This window comes from Zonotrichia leucophrys, chromosome 11, assembly GCF_028769735.1.
Source record: "Zonotrichia leucophrys gambelii isolate GWCS_2022_RI chromosome 11, RI_Zleu_2.0, whole genome shotgun sequence".
Classification (NCBI taxonomy): domain Eukaryota; kingdom Metazoa; phylum Chordata; class Aves; order Passeriformes; family Passerellidae; genus Zonotrichia; species Zonotrichia leucophrys.
In genome coordinates, this window is record NC_088181.1 from 13,410,865 (window position 1) to 13,436,562 (window position 25,698).

Genomic DNA, 25,698 nt, shown 5'->3' on the forward strand with positions numbered 1-25,698 from the left:
CTGAGCAATGAGCAACAGTATAATGAAACAACCTTTATGAATTTAGAGAAAAACTACCTTTAATGTGCTTGGTATGGGACTATACCTCAGCAAATTAACTTATTTGTGCCAGCTACAGGTATGTGTATGTTTCCATACACTGTTTGCTGCTTGTTTTTGTATTAAACTAAAGATATGTTGAGTCTGGTGGAGGACTTTTTAAAATATAATGTTTAGCTTTAGCTGGCACCTGATTATTTGCATATAGAAATCATCTGTCAAAGTAATTTACATCTGGTAATAGTCCCAGATTTAAAACAAAACAACAAAAAATATCCACAAAAAAAGCAACCTGTTTAATGGATGACTTATTACTTTCTATTGTTTCTAATTACATATGACTAGCCACTATTGTTGTTCCTCATGTCATGGTGCAAGACTAATTTCTTCCATCCAGCCATAACCTCCTAAGAAGCTTACCAAAAGAAAATCCTCAAAAAACCCTTGTTCAGTCTTACAGACATGGAAATTTCAAAAGTGGAAAAGTTATGATATATGTTTTTCACTATTTTAAAATAAATTTTTTATCCTATAGTTGGCTTAATGAATTCTAGTTATGTAGTTATGATTTCTACATAGTATCACGTGACCACAGAATTTCTCCAATGCTATTTAATGCTATATAATTACACATCTCATTTTTCACTCAGAAGAATTTAGATGAAGCCTGCATATTTACATAGTATGACCTGCATGATTCAGGAGATTTTAATTGGTTCTAAAGGCTTTTAAATTTAATTATTTGGAATCTAAAATAGGTCAGGGCTGATTGGAATTTTATTTTTTCTAATGACTAGTTATAGATTTTTGCAAAATAACTTGATGGTCCTCAGCCTCTCCTTGGTTTCATACTGATCCCCAGGAGGGCTGGCTCTTTGTGTGGCTGAGAGTGTACTCCTGCTGCCTTGAAAATCAGAGCTTGTTTTAAAACATTATTTAGATTAATTATACAGGCACTCAGTCACTTGCTTCCCTCCTAAAACTGAAAGGTAATAATTGCCTAGAAATGAGCTGATCACAGATATTTCTGTGGAGCTCGATGACCTCAGCTGGTACATCAGGACCATCAAATCCAACAGTCTAACATAACATGAGCTTCCAAATGAAACATTTCAGATACTAAAGTGGGATTCTATTTGCTTTCTGAAACTTTAGGTCTTCTCAAAGTTTTGTTTGTTCCCTTATTTTAGGGGAATCCAAATTTGAGGGAATTGCTTGCATACTGCAGATATTAGAGGCAGCCTTGCAGGAAAAAAATCCCCAAGACTTCTGTCACGTGAGTATTTACCAATAAAATGAATGCATGCCCAAGGCCATGCAGGTAAAGAGTGGGATATCACTGCCTTCTTACAAACTAGGCATTCAATGTATACAAAACTGCTTTTTTGTAGGGTTCTTCTTAGCTCAGAATTTTATTGCTATGCAAAATGTGCAGTTCAAGGACACATATGAAACAGCTATCGATGTCTCTCTGTAAAAATAAGTTTCTTTTTTAATTAGCTGCTTTAAGTAGTCATACCATTCTTTCACTTTCCTGCTGCCAGAAGGTCCTTAAATAAAGTGTTTGGGAATACTGATGTTTAGCAGGCAGGGCATTGAAGAAAATAAATTAACACTCCCAAACTCATCCCACTGCAGAATGAAGAGATCAGTAGAGATCTTAGATGTCCTTCTGTAATATGTGTAATCACTAATTTTTAATTAGTGTACTGTTGCCTTTGGGTACTTCAATTAGGCAAGCCTCAAAAATAAGTGTGTTTTGTTGGACACTCTGTACTCAGTTTTCTTAATGGCCCAATATTCTTATTTTGATATATAATAAAAAAGTATTTAGGATAGGACACTGGGTAAAAATGAATTAATTACTTTTAGAGACTTTGATAAGCTGTCAGTAGAAAATCACTTAAGCATGTGTGCATTTCCTTGCTTCAGTGTTGTTACAGACAAGCTTAGAATTGAGTTTATGTTTGGGTGCTTTGTTTAGGGTGGAGGCATTTAGCTCCCAGGACTGAGTGTTACTCTGACTGATCAGAAACAGTGTTTCTGCCTAAGAAATCAAGTCCAGATAAACATTTGAGTAGCCAATTTATCCTCTGATTATCATGTTTCATCTCAAGAGAAAGATGCTATATGTTGCTCTTACTTTCTTCATTTGTGAAAGAAAAATGGGTTTTAAAGAAACATAAAATAATCACCAATGACTTTTCACATAAAAATTCTTATATCCTATAATAATTTGTGAACTTAGTAAAATGCTACAGTAACTCATATCAGTAGTGTGAACAAGTTTATCCCTTTTACTCAATGGATGTGAAGTAACAGGGCTTTTAATAATGAGGACACTGTCCAAAGTTTAAAGGAGAGAAAGAGTATTTTATTGCATGAAATTAAATGAAGACTTACAGACATTATTGTCAAATAAGAAGACACAGTAGGGCCAACTATGTCAACTATGGGACAGCATAGCCCTAGAACTTCAAGGACAGTGGTATTATACACTTCCACACTGACAGTAGGTACATTTCTAGTAAACAATGCACACAAAAGTAATGTCAATAAATTAGTAAAATTTGACGTTAAAACTACTGACTTCAGTTTGCAATTATTATATTAACAGATATTGCTAATTTAATGGCTTCCCCATAGAGTCAGCCTTTATTACTCAGTATTTAGAAGGGCCTCAGATGGAGTGCTGTGCCCAGTTGCCAGAACTGTGGTCAAAAATAATGAAGGAAGCAGCTACAGAGTATGCAGAGAGCAAAACCAGGAATGATCAGAGGCCTTGCAGTGGTCATCTACAGATGGAAAGGAATTGATGTAATGTACTGGAGAGGAAAGTATTCAAAAACAGGAAGGTGAAAAAAAAGCTTCAGTGTTCACTGAAGTGTTTCAAGAATGAGCTGAAATTATAATGGGAGATTTAGATTATATATCACAGGGAGAAGCAAGTAATGGTAAGGACAGGCAAACATCAGAAGAGGTTTAAACATTTCTGCTGTGGGAGGACTTTTATGAGCTGCTTAAACAAACACCTGGTAGGAACAACAAAGGCATGGCTGATCCTACCTGGCAGCAGCAGCATGGAGTGGATGATGCATCTTTGAGCCCTCGTTTCCTACAGTGATGAAGGCTGTGCCACCTCGCCATGGAGTCTGTTCCACCCTTCCCTCACTACTCTGACCCTGTGGGCAACGACGGCCCAGTTCCAGGGGGGAATGAGTCCCAAACACTCTGAAGTTCCTGTAGCTTCCTTGCTAAGCGTGGAGGGAAAGCTGAGCTAAGTGGTGGTGCTGCTGCTGCCTCTGGTGTGCTGGAAGGGCTGGAGTGAGGGCTGGGTGAGGGAGCAGTGCTGGGACACAGCAGCTGCCTTGGCTGTCCCCCTGGAGCGCCCGCAGCCACAGGCACCTGAGCCCTGCTGCCACCCGGGTTAGGGCAGGGGGGCAAGCTGGGGGCACTGCAGGAACATGGGAACGAATTGGGCAAGAAAAGAGAAGAACATCCCATTAGAAACGGGGTTTAATTACTTTCACTGCTCAAGAAACGAGTTTCACTCAGGGAAAAGCAAGTGTTTGTTTGGATGCTGTTGTTTCATAGTCACCAACCAGCAACGCATCGATCTGGTACAGGACTTGTCTTTTTTTAGCAAAAGTGTGTGTTTCCAGGATCAGAGTGTTAACCACAGAGATACTTTGTACAAACCACACAGATTACCGGAACTGATAAGCATTGTGGTTCTCATCTCTAAAAATACCAATTGCTACTATAATAGCTGCTTTTCCCTTGCTCTCTATAGGATGGTACCTTTTTTAGAAGCTTCCACTGGTGAATAGACCTCCATATGTTTAAAAATACATCAAATGATTAGCCCTACTCTGTACTAAAATTGAAGGTGGGGAAAAAAACTTTGATATTGAAAATATGTTGCTCCTGGATTGTATCCTTTCTATCCAGGACAAAAATAATATTTTACTTAATCATATCTCTTTAAGTATTCAATAAGTCAGCCCAACTATGAGTTGGCAGTCATTGCCATGTGTATCACCCCTCATGAATACTTAAAGCAAAAGGCTTAATAACCACTGCATAGCTACAAGGTGTGCAGGGAGAAATTATGTGCAAAGAAGTTAAACTCTTGTAGTTGGCCATCCTTTCATAATAAATAATTGATATTATCTATATTTGTGAGGATTCTTAAAGAGTGCATTTGGTACATACTGCACTGCATAGCTTCAGTGATGTACTTCTGAGAATCTGCCTTAAAATTAATCACAAAATTCTGTGAATAGGAGCAGACTTGGCAGATTCAACACGGGAATGTTATACAAAAAAGTGCTTTACTGGTCATCAAAAGGAATGAGGATGATAGTGAGAACCATCTGGATAATCAATTAAACTGGCCAAGAAAATGCTTCAGTCATTCAGAAAATGGAAATAAGACAGCAAATACATATTTTTAAATATTTTACTGAAAATAAAACAAACAGTGTCTCTCCTCTGGCAAACCTCTGAATAGCTTCAGTAAATGAGCATGGTCCTAATCCAACAAAGCATATGCAAGCACAATGGTAACTACATTTATTTCATCCAGCTTACGCGTTGAAAGTTACATTTGTATTTAGGGCACTGCTGGATGGGGACCTAACCTGAATTATGCAGTCTTTGAACAGAGACTGAAGGAGGGGTTTGTTTTTAGCAGTGCATTAAAAGCACCAGAATGCCCCCGTGCCGGACGTTCCCGGCCTCTCTGCGAGAGGCCCCTTTGCGGGCCCTTTCATTTTCTACCACACAATCCCGAGCCCTTGTGACAGTCCCCGCGTGGTCCCAGCGGCGCGGAGCCCGCGGTGCCCGACCCTCGCTGCCCGGGCACGGCGGGGCCGCCACGACCGCGGGGCCGCGGCAGCGCCCGGGGCCCGTGGGGGCTGAGGGGGGCCCGAGCGGCGCCGGGGCGGCGCAGGTGAGGGGCGGCGGTGCCGGGCCGGGGCAGGCGGCGGTGCCGGGGGCGCGGAGGGCAGCGCGGCCTTTGTTCCCGGCCGGGCGCGGGGCAGAGCGCGGCCCGCGCGTGCGCGGGAGGGGGGGCGCCGGCGGGAGCGCGCCCGTGGAGCGCGCGCGCGCGGAGGCGGCGGCGGCAGGATCGCTCGGGCGCAGCCGGCGCGTGCCCGCGGCGCAGGGAGCGAGCGAGCGAGCGAGGCAGGGAGGGAGGCGGGGAGCGCGCGGTGGGCTCGGGCCGCGCACGGAGCGTCTCGGCCGGAGCGGCGCAGCGCAGTCGGCCCGCACGGAGCCGCCATCGGGGGAGCCAAGGCCGCCTCAGCGGGTCCCGCCCTGCCCGGCGCCCACAGGTGAGCGGCGTGGGGAGAGCGAGGGGCAGCGGGAGCGGCCGGCCCCGCGCGGCCCTCAGCCCCCGCCCGGGCCCCGCCGCCGCCCGCGGGAGGCCCCGGCGCGGCCGCGGGGCTGCCTCGCCTCGGGACGAGGCCCCTGCGCGGCCTAAGCGCGGCCCGGGCGGGCGGTGCTGTGTGGCGGCCGCGGCTCGGGGGAGCGGGGCGATGGCGGGGCCTGCGGGAGCGGCGGCCCCGAGCCCTTCCGCCGGGCCATTGTGTGCAGGCGGAGGCGGCGGGCCGGGCCGGGCCTGCGCCGCCCGGGCCGGGGCTGCCCCTTTGTGGGCTCGGCCTCGGCCCCGCCGCGCTTTGTGCTCGGGGAGCGCCGCGGGCTCGGCGCGGCCCGGGGAGGCGGCCTGGCCCCTGCGAGCTCCCGGCGGGCCCGGGCGCCGCAGGAACGGGCTGGCGGCCGGGGTAACTGTGCCGCTGGGTGCCCCTCGCCGGCATTACCGACAGGGCTGCTCGCTCTTAGCTAATCCCGTGAGGGCAACGAGGGAGGGAGATTTTTTGCCCATCCTACGGCTTCCCCTTAAAAGATGAAAAGGCCGGGGACCTTCGTGCCTTCCCCCTTCTCCACGGTTTTAAAAGGACGGGAGAAAACAGCGTTTGTAGGGAAAGGCAAAGCATCTCACGTATTTCTTCAGGAGAAGAACCAAGTTTATTTTCCAGTGGTGAGCTGGTGGCACTTTTATGCTTACATTAATACAATATTTCTCCAGTATTCTTGCGCCCTCCTTTTCAGCCCGTCTGGGTGAATGTTGCCTTGTCTTTATAATGAGCAGCCTACTCACAGTCTAAATAAATAGCTAAAATGATTTGATTTGTTTTAAGGCACATGGGTGTCTGTTAGGAAGCGCATGGCTAATTGGACTAGGTCATGAAGGACACGGGATATTCCACGCTCGGGACATAGTTTCAGTTGTCTGTTTATCTCCCTTCTAAACTGAGACTAGCATGGTGCATTCCAGAGGGGGAGGGAAAATGGAAGGGACTCCTCTCAACCCTGATTTAATCAAGCTGGTCTGCAAGAAGATTTGAGTTACTGGAGTGCAGGTACACTAACACAGAGGTTTTCAGGGTGAAGCTTGGATCTCTGGACTATTCGTAGCACAAAATTACTTTGAGGAGTATACCTGCAGTAAAAATCGAGTGCTACTCGACTATGTTCTTAAATAGCCTTTGCCCTCTTCACAGCAGTGAAAAACATAGAGGAAAGTACAAGAATAAGACCTATCCATCAGTGATACAGTTTTAGAAATCTGTTGTCACCTAAGAATTCTGAACCTGATGAAATGATGGGCATTTTTAACCCGAAAATGCATGTCCAGATGAAGTAGCTGAACTGTTACTGTGCCATTTCTATTGATAAGGTTTTAATGCCATAGTCCAGTTAGACCGTAGTAGAGGAGTTAGCTCAGAAATTCAGCAGCTCCAGCTAAGTAGGTGTGAACTAAGGAAAGTGAATACTATAAATAACAAGAGTACTTTTCATACTTAGGTTTGAGTAGAGTTGCTGCTCTTTACTGTGTGAATTGTGCTGCTCAAATGTCAGACACCTGCCTCTAATGTGGAAAAGGGGAGCATGTGCCCATATTCATGTGAGAAGCAACTCTTTGGTCAGAAAATTCAGAGAAATCCAATAGGACAGTTTTATGAACTATGGTCTTCAGATGAAACATTCTGGAGGATTGTGCATGCAGCTGCTATCAGAAATAGGATGTTCCTAATTTTAATTTAGAATCACTTTGCTTTATTTTTCATCTGTAGTCGTGCTTTTAGTCTTGTAACTGTCAGCTCTAAAAGCTGGACTGAGTTTTGCCAAATGGATTTTTAGTGTCTTTTTTGCTTTAATACTTGTCTTATTTTCAGGAGCTAAACTGAAGCAGAATAGTCAAGGTAAATGAGTGATATTTGAAATTCTTGCCACATGAAGAACTCAGTTCTGCCGTTGTGGTGCATGTAGCAGTCTGCAGCAGGCCGGAGTGTGCTGTGTTTGCAGCTGCTGCCTGTGCTCGCCCGGATTCCTGCTCAGAGCAGTCGGTGCTACCTGCTGCAGAAAGCACCGCTTTCGCCGGAGTGGGGATGTTGGCAGGCTCGAGTTCGTCTCAGCCATCACGTGGTGCCTGAAGCTCAGGATCTCAGCTCCAGAGTTTGCAGTCTTAAATGTCATGAGCATTGTAGATGCAGATTTCTTTTCTTTTTTGTTGCTTTGGTTTTTGAATGGAAATCAGCATTTTAAAAAGGGAAAACTAGTTGTGATTTAAAAAAATAGTAAGAGGTTTTGGGGGTTTTTTGTGGGTTTTTTTTTTACTTTGACAGAATACACAACAGAGACAAGCTGTTGCCTTAATAAAATGCTTTCATTAATAAGAATGTTTCATTAGTAAGAAAAATTTGTTGTAAGCAGGTTACTCTTTTTGAAAGTGTACATACTCTTCCTTTCCTAAATGTTCAATGGTATGGTAAAAATGTAATTTTGATGTGTGTTTTCTGTGTACATTATCACATTGTGGGCTAGAAATTGGAAGATATGCATAAGTGCTGAGTTGTTATCATGAGCTGTAACTTCAGGTGTACCTGAGATTTTGCTGTTAGCACTTTATTGCATGTAAGCAAAAATCTTCCTAAGTCAGTGACCTGGGGTGTTTGACATGCCAGGGTACATTCAGCTGTTAACTTTACAGTGGAGTTAGGGAACACAAAAGCCAGCATTAATGCCCCATTTAATTGTCTTTAAGTTCTGTACCACTACAGAGAGAGAGATATTCTAATTCTGATCCAAACTGCATGCCATGTTTCTGTGATGGCCAGGACAACTGTTATACATATATGCCTGTTTGAGTGACTGTATAAAATGATGATTCTTGGTGTTATCATAGGAATAACGAGAGATTTGGTTACTAATTCCACAATACTTTAATCAGATCAAGTGCTAGATAATTACAGCTAACCAAATGGTCCACTTCTGATTTTTACTTGTTTTTCTTTATAGAAGCTGAATATGAAAAGTGAGGTTGTCTGTGTGTTCAGGGAGGAAGTAAAATGTTACTTAAATGATAAAATCTGTATTTGTCCCCTTGCACTTGGAAAAATTAATTATAAAATTAGCATGGATATATTCCAGGGCAATTGATAGAAGAAGAGCAGTAAATTGCTCTATAGACAGTTGATGACCTTTTCCCCTTTTTGGTCTGCCTTATCCAGAAACACATTTTTATCTCTTCTCGTACCAATAGATGACCTTGCTGGACGTGAAGAAAAACAAGGAGAGTGTAGTGATAACTTGACTGCTTAAAAAATTACTCATGCACTCCTTAAAAGTGAAAGAGAAGTTCTTTGAAGTGTGGTTTGTGTGGCTGGGGTGGTTTAACCCCAGCTGGCAGCTCAGTACCACACTGCCTCTCTCTCTTCACTTCCCCACCTGCGGGATCAGGGAGAGAATTGCAAGAGTAAAAGCAAAAACACCTCTTGGATTGAGATAAAGACAGTGTAATAGGTGAAGGAAGAGCTGCACACACAAACAAAGCAAATCAAGGAATTCCTTCAGCACTTCCCGTGAGCAAGGCAGGTGTTCAGCCATCCCCAGCAGAGCAGGGCTCCATCATGCTGGTGGTTACCTGGGGGGATAAATGCATCACTGCAGACACCCCCCCTTCCTCTCCTTCCCCAGCTTTACCTTCTGGCTGTGGTGCAGATGGTGTGGGACATCCCTCTGCTCAGCTGGCTCACCTGTCCTGCCTGTGTCCCCTCCCAAGGGGTTGTGCTCAGCGTCCCCACTGCTGGGCTGGTGTGAGAAGCAGGAAAGGCCTTGACTGTGTGCAGGAGCTGCTCAGCAATAGCAAAACCATCTGCATTTATCAGCACTGCTTCCAGCACAAACCCAAAACAGCCCTGTCCCAGCCACTGCAAAGAAAATCAACTCTACCCAAAGCAAAAGCAGCACAGTGGCAATGAAGTCTTTAAATAGTCTAAGGTTCTTTTCTAAAATTCTTGCGCATAGTATTGAACAGAGCAAGAAGTAATTTAGTCTTTGAAGAAAGACAACAGTCACTTTTCAAGATTTTTTTTTCCTCCTGTCGAGGAGCATTAGAATGCCACTGCTTGTAAGAGTTACTTTCAAATACATGTTCAGATGAAGTACGTTGAAGGAAAATTATTCTTAAAATTTTGCTAATGTATGGATTCTGTGAAGATTTTAACTGGAGTAGGGGTATTTTAAAGCAATTTGGTGTTAAACTGCAAGAAGGAAAGCTTGAAAATAAATTGCATAAAAATTTCTAGAATTGGTGTCTAGCTTAGAAATGTGCATGTGTTAAAAGGTTTATCTTTGTTGTTTGCTCTGTGTTACAGATCTTTCATGAGGGAAAGTTACACGTCATATATTTTATAAGGGGATGACAACTGCAATACAAGGCATCAGTTTTGTAAATCTTGGTACAAGTCGCTTTATGCTGAAGTGTGATGTAGGTATTAGTTTGAAGTGGGGTTTAAAAGTTTTTTTTTTTCCTATTTTTTTTTCAAAAGTCAGTGTTATTCCTAAAAAGTGTGGTTAGTTGTTGTTAGGAGGAGAAATCATGGCAGGTGTAGCACCCACAGGCTGTGGCACAGCCGGGCTGCCAGCGCTGCCTTGCAGTGTGGCTGCTCCCATGGCAATGTGACAGGGAGCAGTTTCAGTGCCGAGTTCAGCTGAGAAGTGAACCTGTGAGGAGAGGGTGATGTTCCCAGTGCCCTTCCCGGGGCAGCTGGCACCGTGGCACCTGGCGTGTCCCTGCTGCAGGAGGTGCCACCCTCTGGCACCGCGGCTGCGCTGTCAGGGCGGGCTCCGAGCCGGGAAAGGATGGCGGCGCCTCCATTGCCTCATGCTTTGGTGCTTCCTGGGCTGCCAGGGGAGCTGCTCAGGTGCTTGTGCAAGACTGCTCTTGTTCAACACATTACCTTAAAGAGAAAGAAACCCAGGGGGTAAACAGCAGGCAGCACAGCCGCTCTGTTTGGTGGCAGCCTGCTTTTGTTTGTTGTGGAAATGGTGGAATTACACTCCAGCATCCTCTGTGTGTGTGCCTGGTGTCATGGAGCCTGCATCTGGTGGGTCATTCTTCATGCTATAGATAAACCATTTTCTTGTAGTGCTGTGTGAAAGCTCTTAAGAAATATTGTAACTGAGCAGTTTTCTTACAAGTGCTGTTAAAATATTTAAGAACCTTTAAAATATGGCATGTTCCTACTTTGAAAGGTAGTGACTGTAACTCCTTTCTGTAAAAATGGACTCTTGATTTTTTTTTTTGAAACCTCATTACCTTCTGTCTTTTTTTTTTTACCAACAGGGGTCTGCTACAGTTTTTATATTTTAATCTTAAATTACCTAATGTTGTTTTGAAAATCATGTGGTAAACGTGCTTTGATTTGCATTTTTGTGTGATACCTGTATGACCCCAGTTTAAGGTGTAAAAGAGAAACTTCTCAGTTTAAAGCTGATCACTTTTGCCTATATTTGAGCCTTCTCAGTTTAAAGCTGATCACTTTTGCCTATATTTGAGCCTTAAGTCTTGCTCCATTCTGTCTCACAAGGTGCGTTTGCAATTGTCTTCTTGTAAAAGTTGTAAAAATGCTCTGCTCAACTAACATTTTGGTTTCTGAATGGCTGTTTATTTTGAAATATATCTGCACATGTATTTATATAAAAGTCTTTAGAGTCATAAAACTGCTTTCATTCACAGGAATTTTCCCCCTTTTTGTGCATGAAGGCATCAGCACAGTTGGGAGTTAATTTGTGTAGGGTTCATCTCTCCATGGTCGATATCTGTGTGATTGCACAAGTGCCCTAAGGCTGTAATTTGGAGACTGGTTGCACAGGTGTGACTAGGGAATCATTTGGCTGGCAGATGTTGATGGTGTACTATGAAATTTTAGTGTGGCTTTGTGCTGGGTCAGGTCAAATTATTTAGAAAGGAAATTTTACAGATAAAAAAATACGCATTCCATAATAGAAGCTAAGATGGACATTCTCCCAAAACAGCACCTATAAAACAGTAATTTTAAGAGCACTTTTGCTCATATTAAAAACAGCTGCTGAGCCAAACAGTTTTGTTTAAAAGTAATGTGTTCTGCTTAAACAAAAGTTGTTCCTTGTACAGTCATAATTCTCCCATGCATGTAAAGGTGCTTATCTAGTTATGGAGTTGAGTGCAGGGAAAAGGAGGATTTCATTGAAAGCTGTTCTGTAATGTGCATATGGGGAAGTAGATGTAAGGTTGTCTATGAAACTTTAATTTTTTATTTCCCATTTCTCTGAATGCTTGATCTTCCAGCCTGTAATTTTCTATTGTGCTTTAGACAGTGATTCTTGGCTAAGAGTTGATGTTAGAGATTCAGCACTGCAACAGACTCAAGTTTTGATTTTGAATACATAACAGAAGAGAGGACAGTTTTTTGCAGAGAAAGACAGTCTTGAATTTAGAAAGTGCAGATAAAGAGAACATGAAGTAGCAGAAAAATATGTCTACTCCTGTCATTTCCAAACCATTTATAATATCTTGTGTTTTAACTTCTGGTGCAGACTCAGGCCTGACTTCAGAGTGATTATGACAGAATTTTAATTTTGTATGCCATGAAGCAATTCCCGAGCAATACAAATAAGTGAGATAGTGTGTACATTTTACTTGACATTTGAGATGTACCTGATCAGAATTTAATGGCAATAAAAGAACAAGTAATTCTCTTGCCCAAGAGCTTTTTTTCCTTCTGAATTTAAATAACTTGCTTGACAATCTGGGTACTTGGAGCTTCACAAAAGACGCTGAGGGAATTTTTTTTGATAATTCAAGGATCCCTTCAAAGAAAGGTTACTTAACTTTTCATAAAATCAGGAGGGCCTTCAGATTAGATACAATAGAGGTGGTGAGAAGGGTGTTGCCAATGTTTCCATAATTTGTGTCTTTGATGTACAAAATACTGGAATGAGTAGAGAGCAGTTATCCATATGTGAGCTGGAGTTTGAAAGTAAACAGTGATTGAAGTCTGATGATGGTGGACTAGAAAAACTGAGATGTTAAATAATTTAACAGTGTCTTTTAGTGTGTAATGATATTCAGTTATTACTGAAGTAAATTTGAATAGGGTCTAACAGGGTTAACTTGGTATCCTTATCAAGTAATTTCATTCCTTTTTGCATTAATGGGTCAGACTCACAGCTACTTGTGGTAGTTTAAAACCTGTAAAAGGCAGGGAAGTACTTGCTTTGGTGACTCAGAAACTCGTGACAAAACAGGAACTAGCCCCAGGTCTGCCTTGCCACAGACTTGTGCTCTGCACCACTAATGGTGGGTTTGGGTGGCTTTTTTTAAAGGTTTCAAGGAATGCTCAATGTTTTCATGCAGCACGGTGGGCTGTGACATCAGCTGCTCCACCCAGCTCTGTGCGCTCAGGTTGGACATTTCCTGGGACTGCTCTTACTCGGGAGTTGAGGCTGCATTTCAGACCCGAGGGTTTGATGAGAGAGAAGCTGTGGAGCTGTTGCTCTCTGCAGCAGTGTAACCAGCCTTGGCTGCAGAGCTCTCAGTAGCCGAGTGTGAGAATTTCATTAACATTTTAATAATGATTTAAAAAATATTAATTATTGCGGCAATTGAATTTTCATGCAATGATATTACAAGAAAAGTTGATTCAGAATTGATGAGTGGGGAAAAGCTAAGTCACTGCAATAAAACAGAATTGGTTCTAATGGAGGCACATGGGCTTCAAAGAATAGGTTCCAGAAACACAAGGCAGGCAGAAAATGGGAGGTTAAAGAAATGAAGTACTGAAAAGTGTGGAACCATCAGAAATGCAAAAGTCCCACTGTAGTTTTGTACTACTTTTACTAAAGTCTTACATAGTCTAAGCTCAGTCCTTTCTGTTTTCTACCTGTGGTATATCAACAAAGTACAAAAACCTGTGGCCCACCTTACATTGCCACAGCTTTCCTTTTGAATTAATATGCATAGTAGGAAAATTTTAGTTCCAAAATTTGGAAATGTCTGTTTTAAAAATACAGACTTGTTCCTTTACTTTTAAAAGTTGTGTGTTTTATTCTCCTTGTGGTGTGTCTGATAAAATGAATGCATTATCTTTATCAGACATTCTTCTAATAGTTCTTACTTTTGAAGATTATTTAAAAAAAACAGATTTGTAAAAAGTGTCACTCAGACTAGGGATTCTGTAGTTTAGTACCAGAGATTCTGAAAAATTTGTAATTTGAGGTGTTAAAAGTTGGGCTTCCAGTGCCACTAGAGCGTGTTCTGTGGTGCTGGATGTATTTGTGTAGGATCCACAGGCACCAAGGTCTGTACTCTGCAGTGTCTTCATTCTCCAAGCCCTCCCCTACACATTTGCCCTCCCGAGTTCAGATTGCCATACTTTACACAGGCTCCACTGTCACCAGGGCTGCATACAGGAGTACAGAACAAGTGAAGGATCCCAAGAAGAAATAATTATTTAAAGTGGAAGTATGTACAAACCTAAGGAATGAACAAGATGGAGGCATCTTTATAAAAGTAGTCAATGTATGTCATCCTGTCCTGGCTTCTTGCAGAGGGGCTTTCTGTGTCATGGGTCAGTCTCCTGTAGGGCAGCCTTTATTTGTAGGTCTCTTTGATTAGGTCTAGTTGTTTTGATGGTCTGCTCCCTACTACTGTTGAGTTATGCAGGAAAAATATTGAGCATAAAATAGGTTTTGAATTTGAGTTGGAATAGTTATCTCAGAAGGCCTTGGTAAGTGAAGGCACATCAGAGTCCAGGTGCTCCTTTTAGCTGAGCCTTACTGGATTCAGGTGAGAGCTCCCATGCCACACCCTCCTCCCTGTGCCTGCCACAGACACAGCCATGGTGATGCAATATTGCGTGGCAATTACAGCATGCACTGAGGAGTGTAGGGTTTGCAAAATCAGACTGAGGGAAGAAACAGCCCCCAAATTGTCACACATGGTAGGATTTGCTGTTACTGTTTATAGAGGGGGTTGGTTATTTTTTTTTCTTTCCTTTTTAAAAAAATTCTAATAGAGTGGAATTGTATACAGAGCCCATCTATGATGCCTTGTAGAACAATTGAGTGCTTCCTGTTTAGAGACTTCTGAATGGCAGTATGTGTTAGAGCATGAAAAATACCTGGCTTTCCTCTTTTCTGTTGCTCTTACTAGTTCACTCTGTAGCTGATCTTTGTGTGCCTGCCTTACTTTCTCTTGCACCATTGTATGTCCAGAACTTTTAAAAAGGTAGCTGTCTCCCTGTGTTTATAGATATCACTGGGCTGAACTGTTGAAGGATGATTCTGACACAGCTCAATTCAGTGTGTTCTGTGCACAGTGAACAGAAACTAGATACTACTAAAAATAAAATAAAAATCTTTTCCCTGTTACTTAGTTTGCATAGAGTTATCTGTATTTTTCATATGAAGTTTTCTTTAGTTTCTTAGATTCTCTGGTTTCTGCCATCCTTATTTTGAGGCAGCAGGCTGCAGGCAGGCACGCTCTGTTGGGTTTCTCTGGGGCTCCTGGGGCACAGGTGCCAGGTTGGGTCCATCCCATGGTTATGGGGCTGTGGGGTCCCTGGGGGCAGCTCTGGCTGTCCTGTGGCAAGGAGAGCTCTGGCCACTGGCTGCACTGGGGATACAGAGGTGGGGAAGCAGGGAAGAGAGGGCTCTTGTCAGACAGCACCACCAGGTGCAGTGCAGGGCACAGCCTGGAGCAGTGTTTCTCTATCACCAGCTTCATACCTCTCTGCTGGGTGGGATTTGGCAGTGTCACAGCAAGACAAGTTATTTGCCTGTTTTTAAAAAGGAAAAATTTGGTCAAGTCCAATGTGGAAGTGGTCCATGATCTTTTTAATGCAGGGGTTTGGTTTTGATTTGTATTGAAAGTGGTTTTTCCCTGTATTTTTGTTTAACTGTATATGGTTTCATTAGCTAGTTTGCTAGCTAGTGAATTTCGGAATGAAATTTGGAGGTTTATCAGGTTTTTTCACAGAGCATTGTTCCTCAGCTTTCCTTCCCTCACAAGATTGAGGTGCCATAGCAGCGTGGGCTCCAGTGTTCTGTGCAAAGGTGGATGTTGAAGCTCTGTTTGAATGGAGAAGGTTATTCACTTGTTGGAATTGATGAAGTTCTTTGTTGCATTTAAAATTGAACACTTCAATCATAGTAGTTAGTTACTGTGATTTGTATGTGGTCATTCTATGTCTTCTACAGCATACAGTTCCTTCCTAATTTTACCTTATAAAGTTGTTGGAAAGAAAATGTTTAAGAGCTAGGGAGAAACCTCTCCTGGGCTGATGCTGAATATTCCAGCATATCTCCAAGGAGAAATGGTGAGCAACAGCAGTGAGGCAGAAGTCAAACAGCACTGACCTAAGTCAGGTGTTTGCACTGAGTTAGAAATAGGTCACTGGTTTGGAGGGTGTCACAATGCTGTTGGTGTTTCCATGGCTGTGTTTGTGTCTGCATCTGCCACTGGGGTGTGCTGAGCTCGGGGAGGGGCAGGACAGGCACTGCCGTGGCTCCACTGGGGATCGTGAGGGAGCACGTGTGGGACACACCAGGAACGTGGGGTGTCAGGGACTGGGGACTCACTGCGGTGCTGGCCACAAAGACAATTCCATGGTTCTATAAATCTGGTGGGATTTCCCTTCCTGGTGGTTGGAAAATGGGGTTGGTAGGGAATGTCTTGAGGTGCAAGGAAAAAGCTGCCTGCAGTTTCAGGCAGACCAGGTCACTGTAAGTTAGAGGGAAATGGTCTAATTGTGTATGAAAAAGAGATGAACTGGACAGATGATATTTTGGCAAAGGAAATCATCAAGTCTTGACTCAATTTTGTTTCTTTTGGTCTCATTTTATAATTGTCAGTTACATTGGACTGATCTAGCTTTTGCTTGTTATGCAGGAAAAGAGAAGCCCTGAGGTGTCTGAAATAACAAATAGCATAGTTAAGGGCACCAAAGAAAAGTGTCTGCAAGGGTTGAAAAAAATCCTAATTCATTAGTCAAAACCAGATTGTATAGAGACTAAATTGTATTATATAGTTGATTAATAATTTATGTCATGAACTGTCTTTTAAAAATTCTGAAGTAGGGCAGCAGGTCCAGAGGCGGGGTCTGAGCAGGGGTGCACGTCTGTCCAGCCTGCATTTGATCCTGACCATGCCAGGCCCTTGGGATCCAACATCTCCTGAGAGCTGGGAAAGAGAAACTGATACACTGCAAAAGGGAAAGCATTGGGCCCTACAATGTCTTTGAAATTAAATAAAATAAAAATACTAGTTTCTTAAAAAATATTGACAATATTTTCTCTGATATGTTTTATGTTTAATGAGTATTTTCAACCTTTCATTTAGCTTTTGGGTTTTGACATTCTTTGGCTTGTGTTATGTCTTGAAAAAAGTAACTTGTGAGTGTTTTTCACAACTTCATCCTATTCTCATTTCCAGTGCTCTCTAGCAGTATGGTAAAAAAGTATGTGTAAAAAAGTCTTATTCTCAAATATGAATGTACTGTTGAAAAAGGTGAAAGATTTTCTATCACTTTGTTGGTGGCTGTAATGCATTAAGTGTGCACTTTGAATGGGAGTTCCTGAATGGAGTTAGTTTTGAAATGTTATAGAAAAAAATATGTTGTTGCATCACATACAGACAACTGTGATAAATTTTTTTCTGTCCTTTTATTACTCTTCTATGAGACTTTTTCCCTTCCAGCCATTAAGATGACTATACAGAACTTTGGTGTGTGTGTTTTTTCCCCAAACTAATATTCAGTTACGCTTTCAAAAGCTAGCCAAAATGCTAAACTTATGTCTAATCTAGGTGATATGGGTGAGGATATGAGAGAAGATGTGCTATTTGATGTGAGAGAAGTGGATGATGCTAAGTTGAATTTGTCAGAGGTGCCCTGCATTCCAGTGAAGCACAGATGTGATTTTTAGAATGTCTGGAGCTAACAGCTTGAGAAGGTGGAAGAGTATCAGTCTAGTCCTGGTTATCATTGATAACTCCCTGGCACATGAGGCACACGATCTTTTTCAGCTTTTTCAAACTACTTTCTGTGCACCTATGTCTCAGCAGAGCTTTCTAACCAGTGGTTTGGTTGTGCTTCCCATTCCCGCAGGATTTTGGTTGTGTGTCCGGGTCCCAGAGCCTTTGCCCCAGGCCCAGTGCAGCCAGCCAAGCTCGGGGCAGCTGCAGCCTGGCCAGGGCCGCTGGCTGTGCTCTGGGGCGCTGCCACACGAGGGGTGGCTCCTCGCCACATGCTCTTAGTTCCTCAAAAGCTGTTTCTATGCAGTTTTACTTCAGCTTTTCTGTTCTGCTTGTCATCTTTCTTGACTCTTACCCGATGGGAAGCAGTATATTGCAGGTTTGCGGGTGAGACTGAAGGAAGCCTTGTATCGAGTGGGCAGGTTTTCTTTGTAGCAATTGGCATTATTTGCAGTGCTGATAAAAGTCTTGAGGAAAAGGACTTGGATTTCAAATAGTAGGAAAGCATTTTTAAAGATAATTATCTTTACTCAGATTTTGTAGCCATACTTTTTATGTGACCACAACAGTTTATCTCCGTGTGTTTGTTCTGTTGCCTCCACTGAAATTTGTTACTTCTGTGATCTTACCATCATTAAATCAGCGTTCCATAATGTCTAAGCTTTTCTGAGCAGTGTGTGCATCACACAAGCGTGTTGACTTGGCTTCCTACTGCTTTATCCTTGTACCTGCTCTAGTTTTTTTAATAGTCCAAGTTGATAATCAAATATGCCACATTGTTTTAGTTCTCTTGGTCATCTCTCTTCCTTGAGATTATGCTTTTGCTTAATTGAATAATATTTATACAAATGGAGAAAATTCCTGTTGAATAGGACTTTACAGATCCATAGTGAAAGATGCTCATCTCAGGAATATCCTTGAAATAGTAGGAAGTGATTTTCATGTCTTAGCAGAGTTTTGAATGGAAGCTGTAGCTGTTTCAAGCAGTTATTTCGGGGGAGGCGGCGGGCTTTCTCCGTGCGCACGTGTGAGGCTGGGCCGGCCGGGCGGGGCCGGATCTCGGTGCCACGGCGGGGCGGGGCCGGCTCCCGGTTCCGCGGGAAGGGCGGGGCCGGCTCCCGGTTCAGCGGGCGGGGCCGAGCCGCGGCCTCCCCGGAGGCGGTGGCGGGCAGGGCGGGGCGGGGCGGGGCCGTCCCGGGCCGGCAGTGCCGGGCGAAGCTCGGGGAACCATTTTGGGGCGCGGGGCCGGAGCGCGGCCGCACATGGGGGCGCTGGGCCCCGCCCGGGGCGGTGACATCCGGGCGCCGCGCGGGGCCCCCCGGCTGCCGCGGGGGCTTTGGGCGCCGTCACCGCCCGGCCCGCGGCCCCAGCCCGCCTGTGCTGCGCGGACGCGCCATGAGCTCCTCCGCGCCCCATGACGGGCAGATCCGCCTCCAGCGGGCCGTACTCCTGGAAGGGCGTCTGGTCTGCGTGCTTGCCGGGGAGTAAAACCTGCAAGGGGAAAGGTAGCGCCGTTTCCGTTGCCTTGTGCGCAGTATTTAACGCTGGGCTTGTAGGAGATGTTGAGTTGTGTCCCGCGGGAGGTGTCGGTAGCCTGTGCGTGTCACCTTTCCCAGAACAGTGTCGAGAATGCTTTTAGCAACAGGTCGGTGCGATCTAGATGTTACCAGGAGCAGCTTTCCTTGATTTAGAGCTAGGAGATCTTCAGATGCGTTTTTCCCTTTTCAGTCTTACTGTTGGGTAAATCTTTTTGAATACGTGTAGTCCCTTTTGATAACTGGAGTTAAAGGACCTAATACTCTTGAAAATGACACCTTATTGTTCCTTAGTTTGTCCCTGTTGCTTAGAAGCTTGTTCCTAACGTGTGCAAATAAAGATAATGAAATAGCAAATATTGCATATAAGTGTTTTTACCTCTACTAAGGGGTTTGTAACTAAAAATATATTTAAACTTTATTTCCAGTTCTGTAGTTGTTTTTCCTGGGTTTGTAATTGTATTGTTTTCATAGTTTGGTGGGTTACATGTATTCCACTTTTAAAACTTCTGCTTGTGATTAACTTGTAACTTTTGAGATAGCCATATAAGATATGTTATTCATCTTTGTGTTAACAAGAGTGATGAAAATGTAGGCTTTGGGCAGGTTTAGGCTTGGTAAATTACAGTTTATAGCCTTATGCAGTGTCTTTCCTGCATGCTAATCCCAGTGGTCTGGTTCAGAGATTTCTCCTCGCTTCCAGTGCCGCTCCTGTGAGTGCTGTGGAAGGTGTGTGTGAAGGCTGCTCACACAGCAGCACTGCTGACACAGTTCTGTTCTCCAGTGCCTCTGTACCATAGAAAGCTCAGGTGGAAGTGCATCTGTGCACAAGGTCTTTCACAAAGTTTTAGGTTGCTTCATTTAACTGTTGCATGGGCTCAGCGAGGTGTAATTAAAGGCAGCAGAGCTCACCCAGCTTGTCAGGCTGCCCGGGGAACTGGTCTGACGCAGTGGCTTTCACCAGCGTTATCTGCAGGTTATGGAGGATCCCTGCATCAGGATGTGCAGGGTCAGGCAAGAGGAAGCACACACAGCTTTTCTGAAATGTGTGTGTTTGCAGTATTTGGAGGGAAGCTTCTCCCAGAATTTTACATCTGAATATGCTTGTTATTTCTGAGCTCTTCCCGAGCGATCAGTGTGATCAGCACTGGTTGTCCCGTGTCCCGTGGTTTGTTCTGGAGCACAGAACTGCTGGGTGCCCCCACCTGCAGCTGCTGGGACACAGAGCAGGGCAGCTGGCAGGGCCTTGCTGCTCCAGTCCCCTGGCTGCTGCAGCATCACTGCCCCAGGACACATGCTGGATTTGTCACAGACATCCTGAACTTCTCATCTAAGCTGGAATGGGAAGATACAGCCAAAAGACACAAACATTCTTGTAATATCTCTACAGGATCAGCTATGGCCCAGCACTGAAAACTGCTGCATGGGTGTTTTTCCTAAGTATTTCTAGACCACCAAGACTGAGATGGAGGAGTGGTTTGGTGGGTTAGGAAGATGCTGTCAGTGGGACTTGTGAGACTCATAAAATCAGTGTCTGAGAATTGTATCTTAGACACTCATACTTTTCTAGCTCTGGGGAGAGGTGCTTCCGTAGAGGAATTTGGACTTGTCTGTCTCTCATTACTTTTTAAATGTCAAGGACTAAGTCATTTTGCAAGGAGGAATCTCTTAGTTCCTCTGCTTTGTGCCCTGAACAGTGCATGTCTTGCAAAAGCATGCACAGTATGCAGCTCTGAGCTGTCTGGTCCAAGTATGAGTAAGTTTGTGGGTGAAATGATGCTAAATATGGGAAGCTTGCCTATTGCCTAATATTCCCATGTCAAATAGCAAGGAGATTAAAGATGAGGTTTATTTTGAGAGCTTTATACGTACGTGACAGATCCAGAGCTGGTTGTACTCGCAGAGAGGCACTTAGGGTGGCTGAGAATTGTTCTGTGTAACAGAAGCCAATTTTGGATAGCATTTTATTTAACTGCCCTTTACCTACAAAGGTATGGTTTATTTTTTCAAAACTGTGTTTATTTTTTCAGATAGTGCTAGTAATTTCTTTTCCACAAGAAGGAGGAGAGTTTGGAGTGCAGGAAAACGTAACATGTTAAGAAATGTGGTTGGTACTTGTTCCACATCTGTGGAATGCTTGAGCAAGCTGTTTGGTCAGACAGCTGTCACCTTTGTCTGGGGACATTGGAGAGGGCAGAAGTTCAGTAGGAGCTCCACTGAACATAGGACTTCATTAGGAGGGACTGAAAATGTCTGAGTATTTACATGGTACAATGAATTCTCAAATTTAACAAGTTTGAGTTTTTAGTCTTATTCGGGAAATTAGATAAAGTAATTGCTTTGTTTTTTTGGTTTTTTTTTTTTCTGGTATCCTCCCAAATGGTTTAGTAAAGGAAGCTGAAGCAGTGACTGTGCTTTACAAGCTGTGGGCCTCAGTGGCAAAGTAATGAAAATGAAGAGTCACTGTCCTATCCTGGGAAAAAAGTAGGGTAGTAATTGTCTGAGCTGTGTTTTTCAACTTTTAAAAAATGAATTACACTGTAAGCATGGTTACTGAGAAGGTCACATGCAGAAGATAGGATTTTTCCATTAAAAATGCCTCATTTCTCATACACAACAGCTTCAAATTGTTCCATACACAGAGTTGATACGTACAAGTGATCTGGGTGAAGCATTTCATGAATGCAATATTAAAAAAACAAACCAACAATAACAAGCATCTTATTTTTAGCATGTTTTTACTCCCCTCCCTTGCAGCTTCCAGTAGGTAAATGCCACTTTAGAACAATGAGCAGAACTTCTTCACTTGTTGTTTAGATGTCACGCGAGTGTCTGTGCCGTATGTGCGCAGCTGACCTACACATACAGTGTGCAGTTTGTAGTACCTGGGAGGGGCTTGCTTTCATTGGTATCTTACTGTCTCTGGAAGCTTTGTGAGTGAGGAAATGCTGTGTGCATGGCAGTGAAGCGCGGTGAGATCTGAACTGTGCTGTGTGCTCTGTTGCAGAAATGAGCCGTCAGACCGCTACAGCCCTGCCCACAGGTACCTCCAAGTGCACGCCATCGCAGAGGGTGCCCGCGCTGACGGGCACCACCGCCTCCAACAATGACTTGGCCAGTCTCTTTGAGTGTCCCGTGTGCTTTGACTATGTGCTGCCACCCATCCTGCAGTGTCAGAGCGGCCACCTGGTCTGTAGCAACTGTCGGCCCAAGCTCACGTGCTGCCCCACCTGCCGCGGCCCGCTGGGCTCCATCCGGAACCTGGCCATGGAGAAAGTTGCCAATTCCGTACTATTCCCGTGTAAATACGCCTCTTCCGGCTGCGAGATAACTTTGCCGCACACGGAAAAAGCAGACCACGAGGAGCTGTGTGAGTTTAGGCCTTACTCCTGTCCCTGTCCCGGTGCTTCGTGTAAATGGCAAGGCTCTCTGGATGCTGTAATGCCGCACCTGATGCATCAGCACAAGTCAATTACGACGCTGCAGGGAGAAGATATAGTGTTCCTGGCCACGGACATTAATCTTCCTGGTGCTGTTGACTGGGTTATGATGCAGTCTTGTTTTGGCTTTCATTTCATGCTAGTGTTGGAGAAACAGGAAAAGTATGATGGTCACCAGCAGTTCTTTGCAATTGTACAGCTGATAGGAACGCGCAAGCAAGCGGAAAACTTTGCTTATCGACTCGAGCTAAACGGGCATAGGCGGCGATTGACTTGGGAAGCAACTCCTCGATCCATTCATGAGGGCATTGCAACAGCCATTATGAATAGTGACTGTCTAGTCTTTGACACCAGCATTGCACAGCTCTTTGCAGAAAATGGCAATTTAGGCATCAACGTAACTATATCCATGTGTTGAAATGGCAATCAAACCTCTTCAGGCCAGTGTTTAAAACCGTTGCATTTAATTTAGCAGAAATAGGGTAACCATCTTTGACTGTCAGACAAATTATTTGGTAGATGGAGGGTAGACATAAATGAAGGTAAATAAAAGGAAAGGCTGTTAAATTACAGGAAGCAGTTGCATGTAGTAACTAATATATTTAAAATAAGTCAACAGTAAACCACTGAAAATATATATACACCCAAAATGGGCATCTTTTGTATTAAGAATTGATTCTACAGGAAATGTTGTAAAATAATTCTAAAACTTGTTTGTAGATTGATTGTACTGTTGAAAAGGATACTGTTTCGTGTTTTTGTTTGTGTTTTTTTCCTCCCCCTTTGACTGACAAGCCATGTTGAGCGGTCTGGTCCTGGCCGCTGCTTCCCCTCCTCCTCCCCACCCCCCCTTTGTAAGTCACTACATAGTATTGCTGCTGTTTGTGTATATTTTTTGTGTATTTGCTAATTTTTATTAACTTCTAGTTTTTCATTAAATAAATATGACTTTCTTTTCTGTAATTCAGGTTTTTCTCTTTTTTGTATCTTTTTAATATTAATTACAGGTGTCATCTTTTGATATGCATAATTGCTATGGTAAAACTTATATTTCTGTATGTTTGGTAAATTTTGTCTCTTTCCAGTAGTCAATTCATTGGTGATACTGTTCTTAATTGAGCTATTTGTGAATGTACTGAACTCGAAAGGAGTGCTTATGTTCAAAGATGTGTCAGGAAAGACAGCTCCTTTAAAAACAGGTCTAGATGTTGTTGTACTTTGAGTTATCTTCTAACAAAAATGAAACAATTATTAAGAACTTTCCGAATTTAAAAAAAAAAGCAATTCACATTTCAAATTTAGAGATGCTTAGAAAATTGATTGCATCCTTGTATTTGCTGGTTTGCAGTACAAAGGAAGTGCTGTATTACACACTGTTGTAATGATAAAAGCAGACCATTTGTCTAAAAAAAAAGGCAGTCAGAGTGAGATGTTTTCAGTCTTTTTATATTTGTCATTAAAAGATTACCTGGCAAATGAAAAAAAAAAAAACACAGCCAACTTCTGCTTTTTGCTTTAGCTCAAAGTTTGACACATTGATGCTCTTGCTCAGTTTCTTGTCTTCATGTCTTTTGGTTGTTACTAAAGCAACTGTCTGGAACTGACTTTTGTATCTCATTTTGGTGACATGATCCACATGACAATGCAGATAAATCTCTTCCAGGTGTGACTGGCCAGCCCTAGAGGCTTTGGAAGGATCCTGGGCTTTATGCAGACTGCCTGTATGTGCAAACCTGAACCACGAATGTAAATGGGATTTGTGTTACAAAGCAGACCCAGACAGGAGCAGGGGAAGCTGTTCCACCTCAGCAGGAAGGAACCTTTGTCAGAGCGAGAGGTGGTGGGGAGCTGGTCTGGCTGTTGGCTACTTTTGTAACACATTAAAATACAGTTTATTTACTGTGCACTGTCTTAACTTTCTTATCAGAAGTTGATCTGTTAGGACAACTCTTGTTCTTACTGTTTTTGATGCATGATGAGGTAAGTAGTTCTACAGGTAAGGAACATAAAATCCATTGGGTTGGATTAATAAAATACTACAGAAATAGTTGGCTTCATGTAGTAAGGTTTCACTCTGAAAATTTGATACTTAAGACTGTTTGAACTGTGCACAGATGTAATTTAAAAGATGTACTGGTACCTTGTGACAGTAGATAAATGCTTCCAAAACTCCTGCAATCTAGCATTTTTTTTCCTTTTTGAATATACAGCCAACTGTTTGCAGTTTTCTAAATTCAGTCATTATTCTCACCTAATTAAGCTTGTCTGTATTTACCTCCAGTGTGTCTTTAGCAGAAAGTTGGCTAAATACTCTTTAGAGGAGCCCCCATCTATCTCCCTTGCCTGCCTGGTGCCTGCCTGGCTGTGCTGAGGGAACGTGGTGGGGAGTGAGTGTGGGCCTGAGAGGGCTGTGCAGGGCTGGTCAGTGCTGAGCTGGGGCTGTGTCAGCCCTGAGCCCTGTGCTGAGCTGCAGGGTTTCACTGAGCCCCCGTGGGCTGAAGGTCAGGGCTGTGCCCTGGAAGGCCTTCAGGAATGGCCTCTGCAGTGCAGTGAGCTTCAGAAGCTGTGCTCAGACAGGTTTGTTCATGTTTCACACAGGACAAGAGCTATAGCATAACTACTGTATGCTGACTTACTGTAATGTAAATTAGTATTGCTCCATTTGGTGTTAAATAATTGTGTAAAACCTTTAATATCCATCATCAGATGGAATTATGAAATCACCCTTGGGCCCAGATCCTCAACAGTATTAAAAGCCTAAAGAGTGAGGATCTGGTAAGTCAACTACACTGTTATATATGAAAAAAAGAAACCATACTACAAGTCTGTACAGTTTACTACGTTATCTAAAATAAATGGTGTATTAAAGCCTGGCATTGTCTTAACATTAGCTGTTTATTTTAGAAAGTGCTGTTTTACTTTGCTGTATTGGGAGGAGTATTCAAATTTGTCTCTAAAAGATGAAAACCAGTAAATCTTGCATTTGTCTGCTAGCACTACCTCCATGGTTTTTCATTGCCCTTTTGGAAAAAAAAGGCCTTAAAATGTTTGACAAATGTGGATGTAAATATTTTGATTCTGTTGTGACAGTTCCTGCTAGTTCTTGTTTGCAGTAGTGGTTTAAAATTAAAGCAGGTGAATGGTTTTGTATTGCTGCCTGTCCTGTTGTTTTACCCAGAATCTTTTCCAAGCTGCTGTGATTAAAGCAGGAAGCGTTCCAGTGGGATAGTTACTGTCTGTAGCAGTTTACAGTGTGGACAGAGGAAAGGGCTTTGATAAGCTTCAGCTGTTTGGGGTATGTTTCTGAGGGACACAGGTTGAA

General features: G+C 43.3%; 1 protein-coding gene across 6 annotated transcripts; it reads left to right on the forward strand.

Moving 5' to 3' along the window:
- Nucleotides 1-1,294: 1,294 nt before the first annotated feature.
- SIAH1 (siah E3 ubiquitin protein ligase 1) lies at nucleotides 1,295-25,520 on the forward strand. Of its 6 annotated transcripts, none has more exons than XM_064723282.1 (2): nucleotides 1,295-1,315; nucleotides 21,944-25,520. In XM_064723282.1, the coding sequence occupies exon 2, from the start codon at nucleotides 21,946-21,948 to the stop codon at nucleotides 22,792-22,794; it is 849 nt and encodes a 282-aa protein (XP_064579352.1). In that variant the 5' UTR covers nucleotides 1,295-1,315; nucleotides 21,944-21,945; the 3' UTR covers nucleotides 22,795-25,520. The 6 variants fall into 6 exon arrangements, with proteins under 6 accessions (XP_064579352.1, XP_064579351.1, XP_064579347.1 ...); XM_064723281.1 differs by lacking the exon at nucleotides 1,295-1,315 and adding an exon at nucleotides 4,843-4,993; XM_064723277.1 differs by lacking the exon at nucleotides 1,295-1,315 and adding an exon at nucleotides 5,199-5,375.
- The last annotated feature ends 178 nt before the right edge of the window (nucleotides 25,521-25,698 follow it).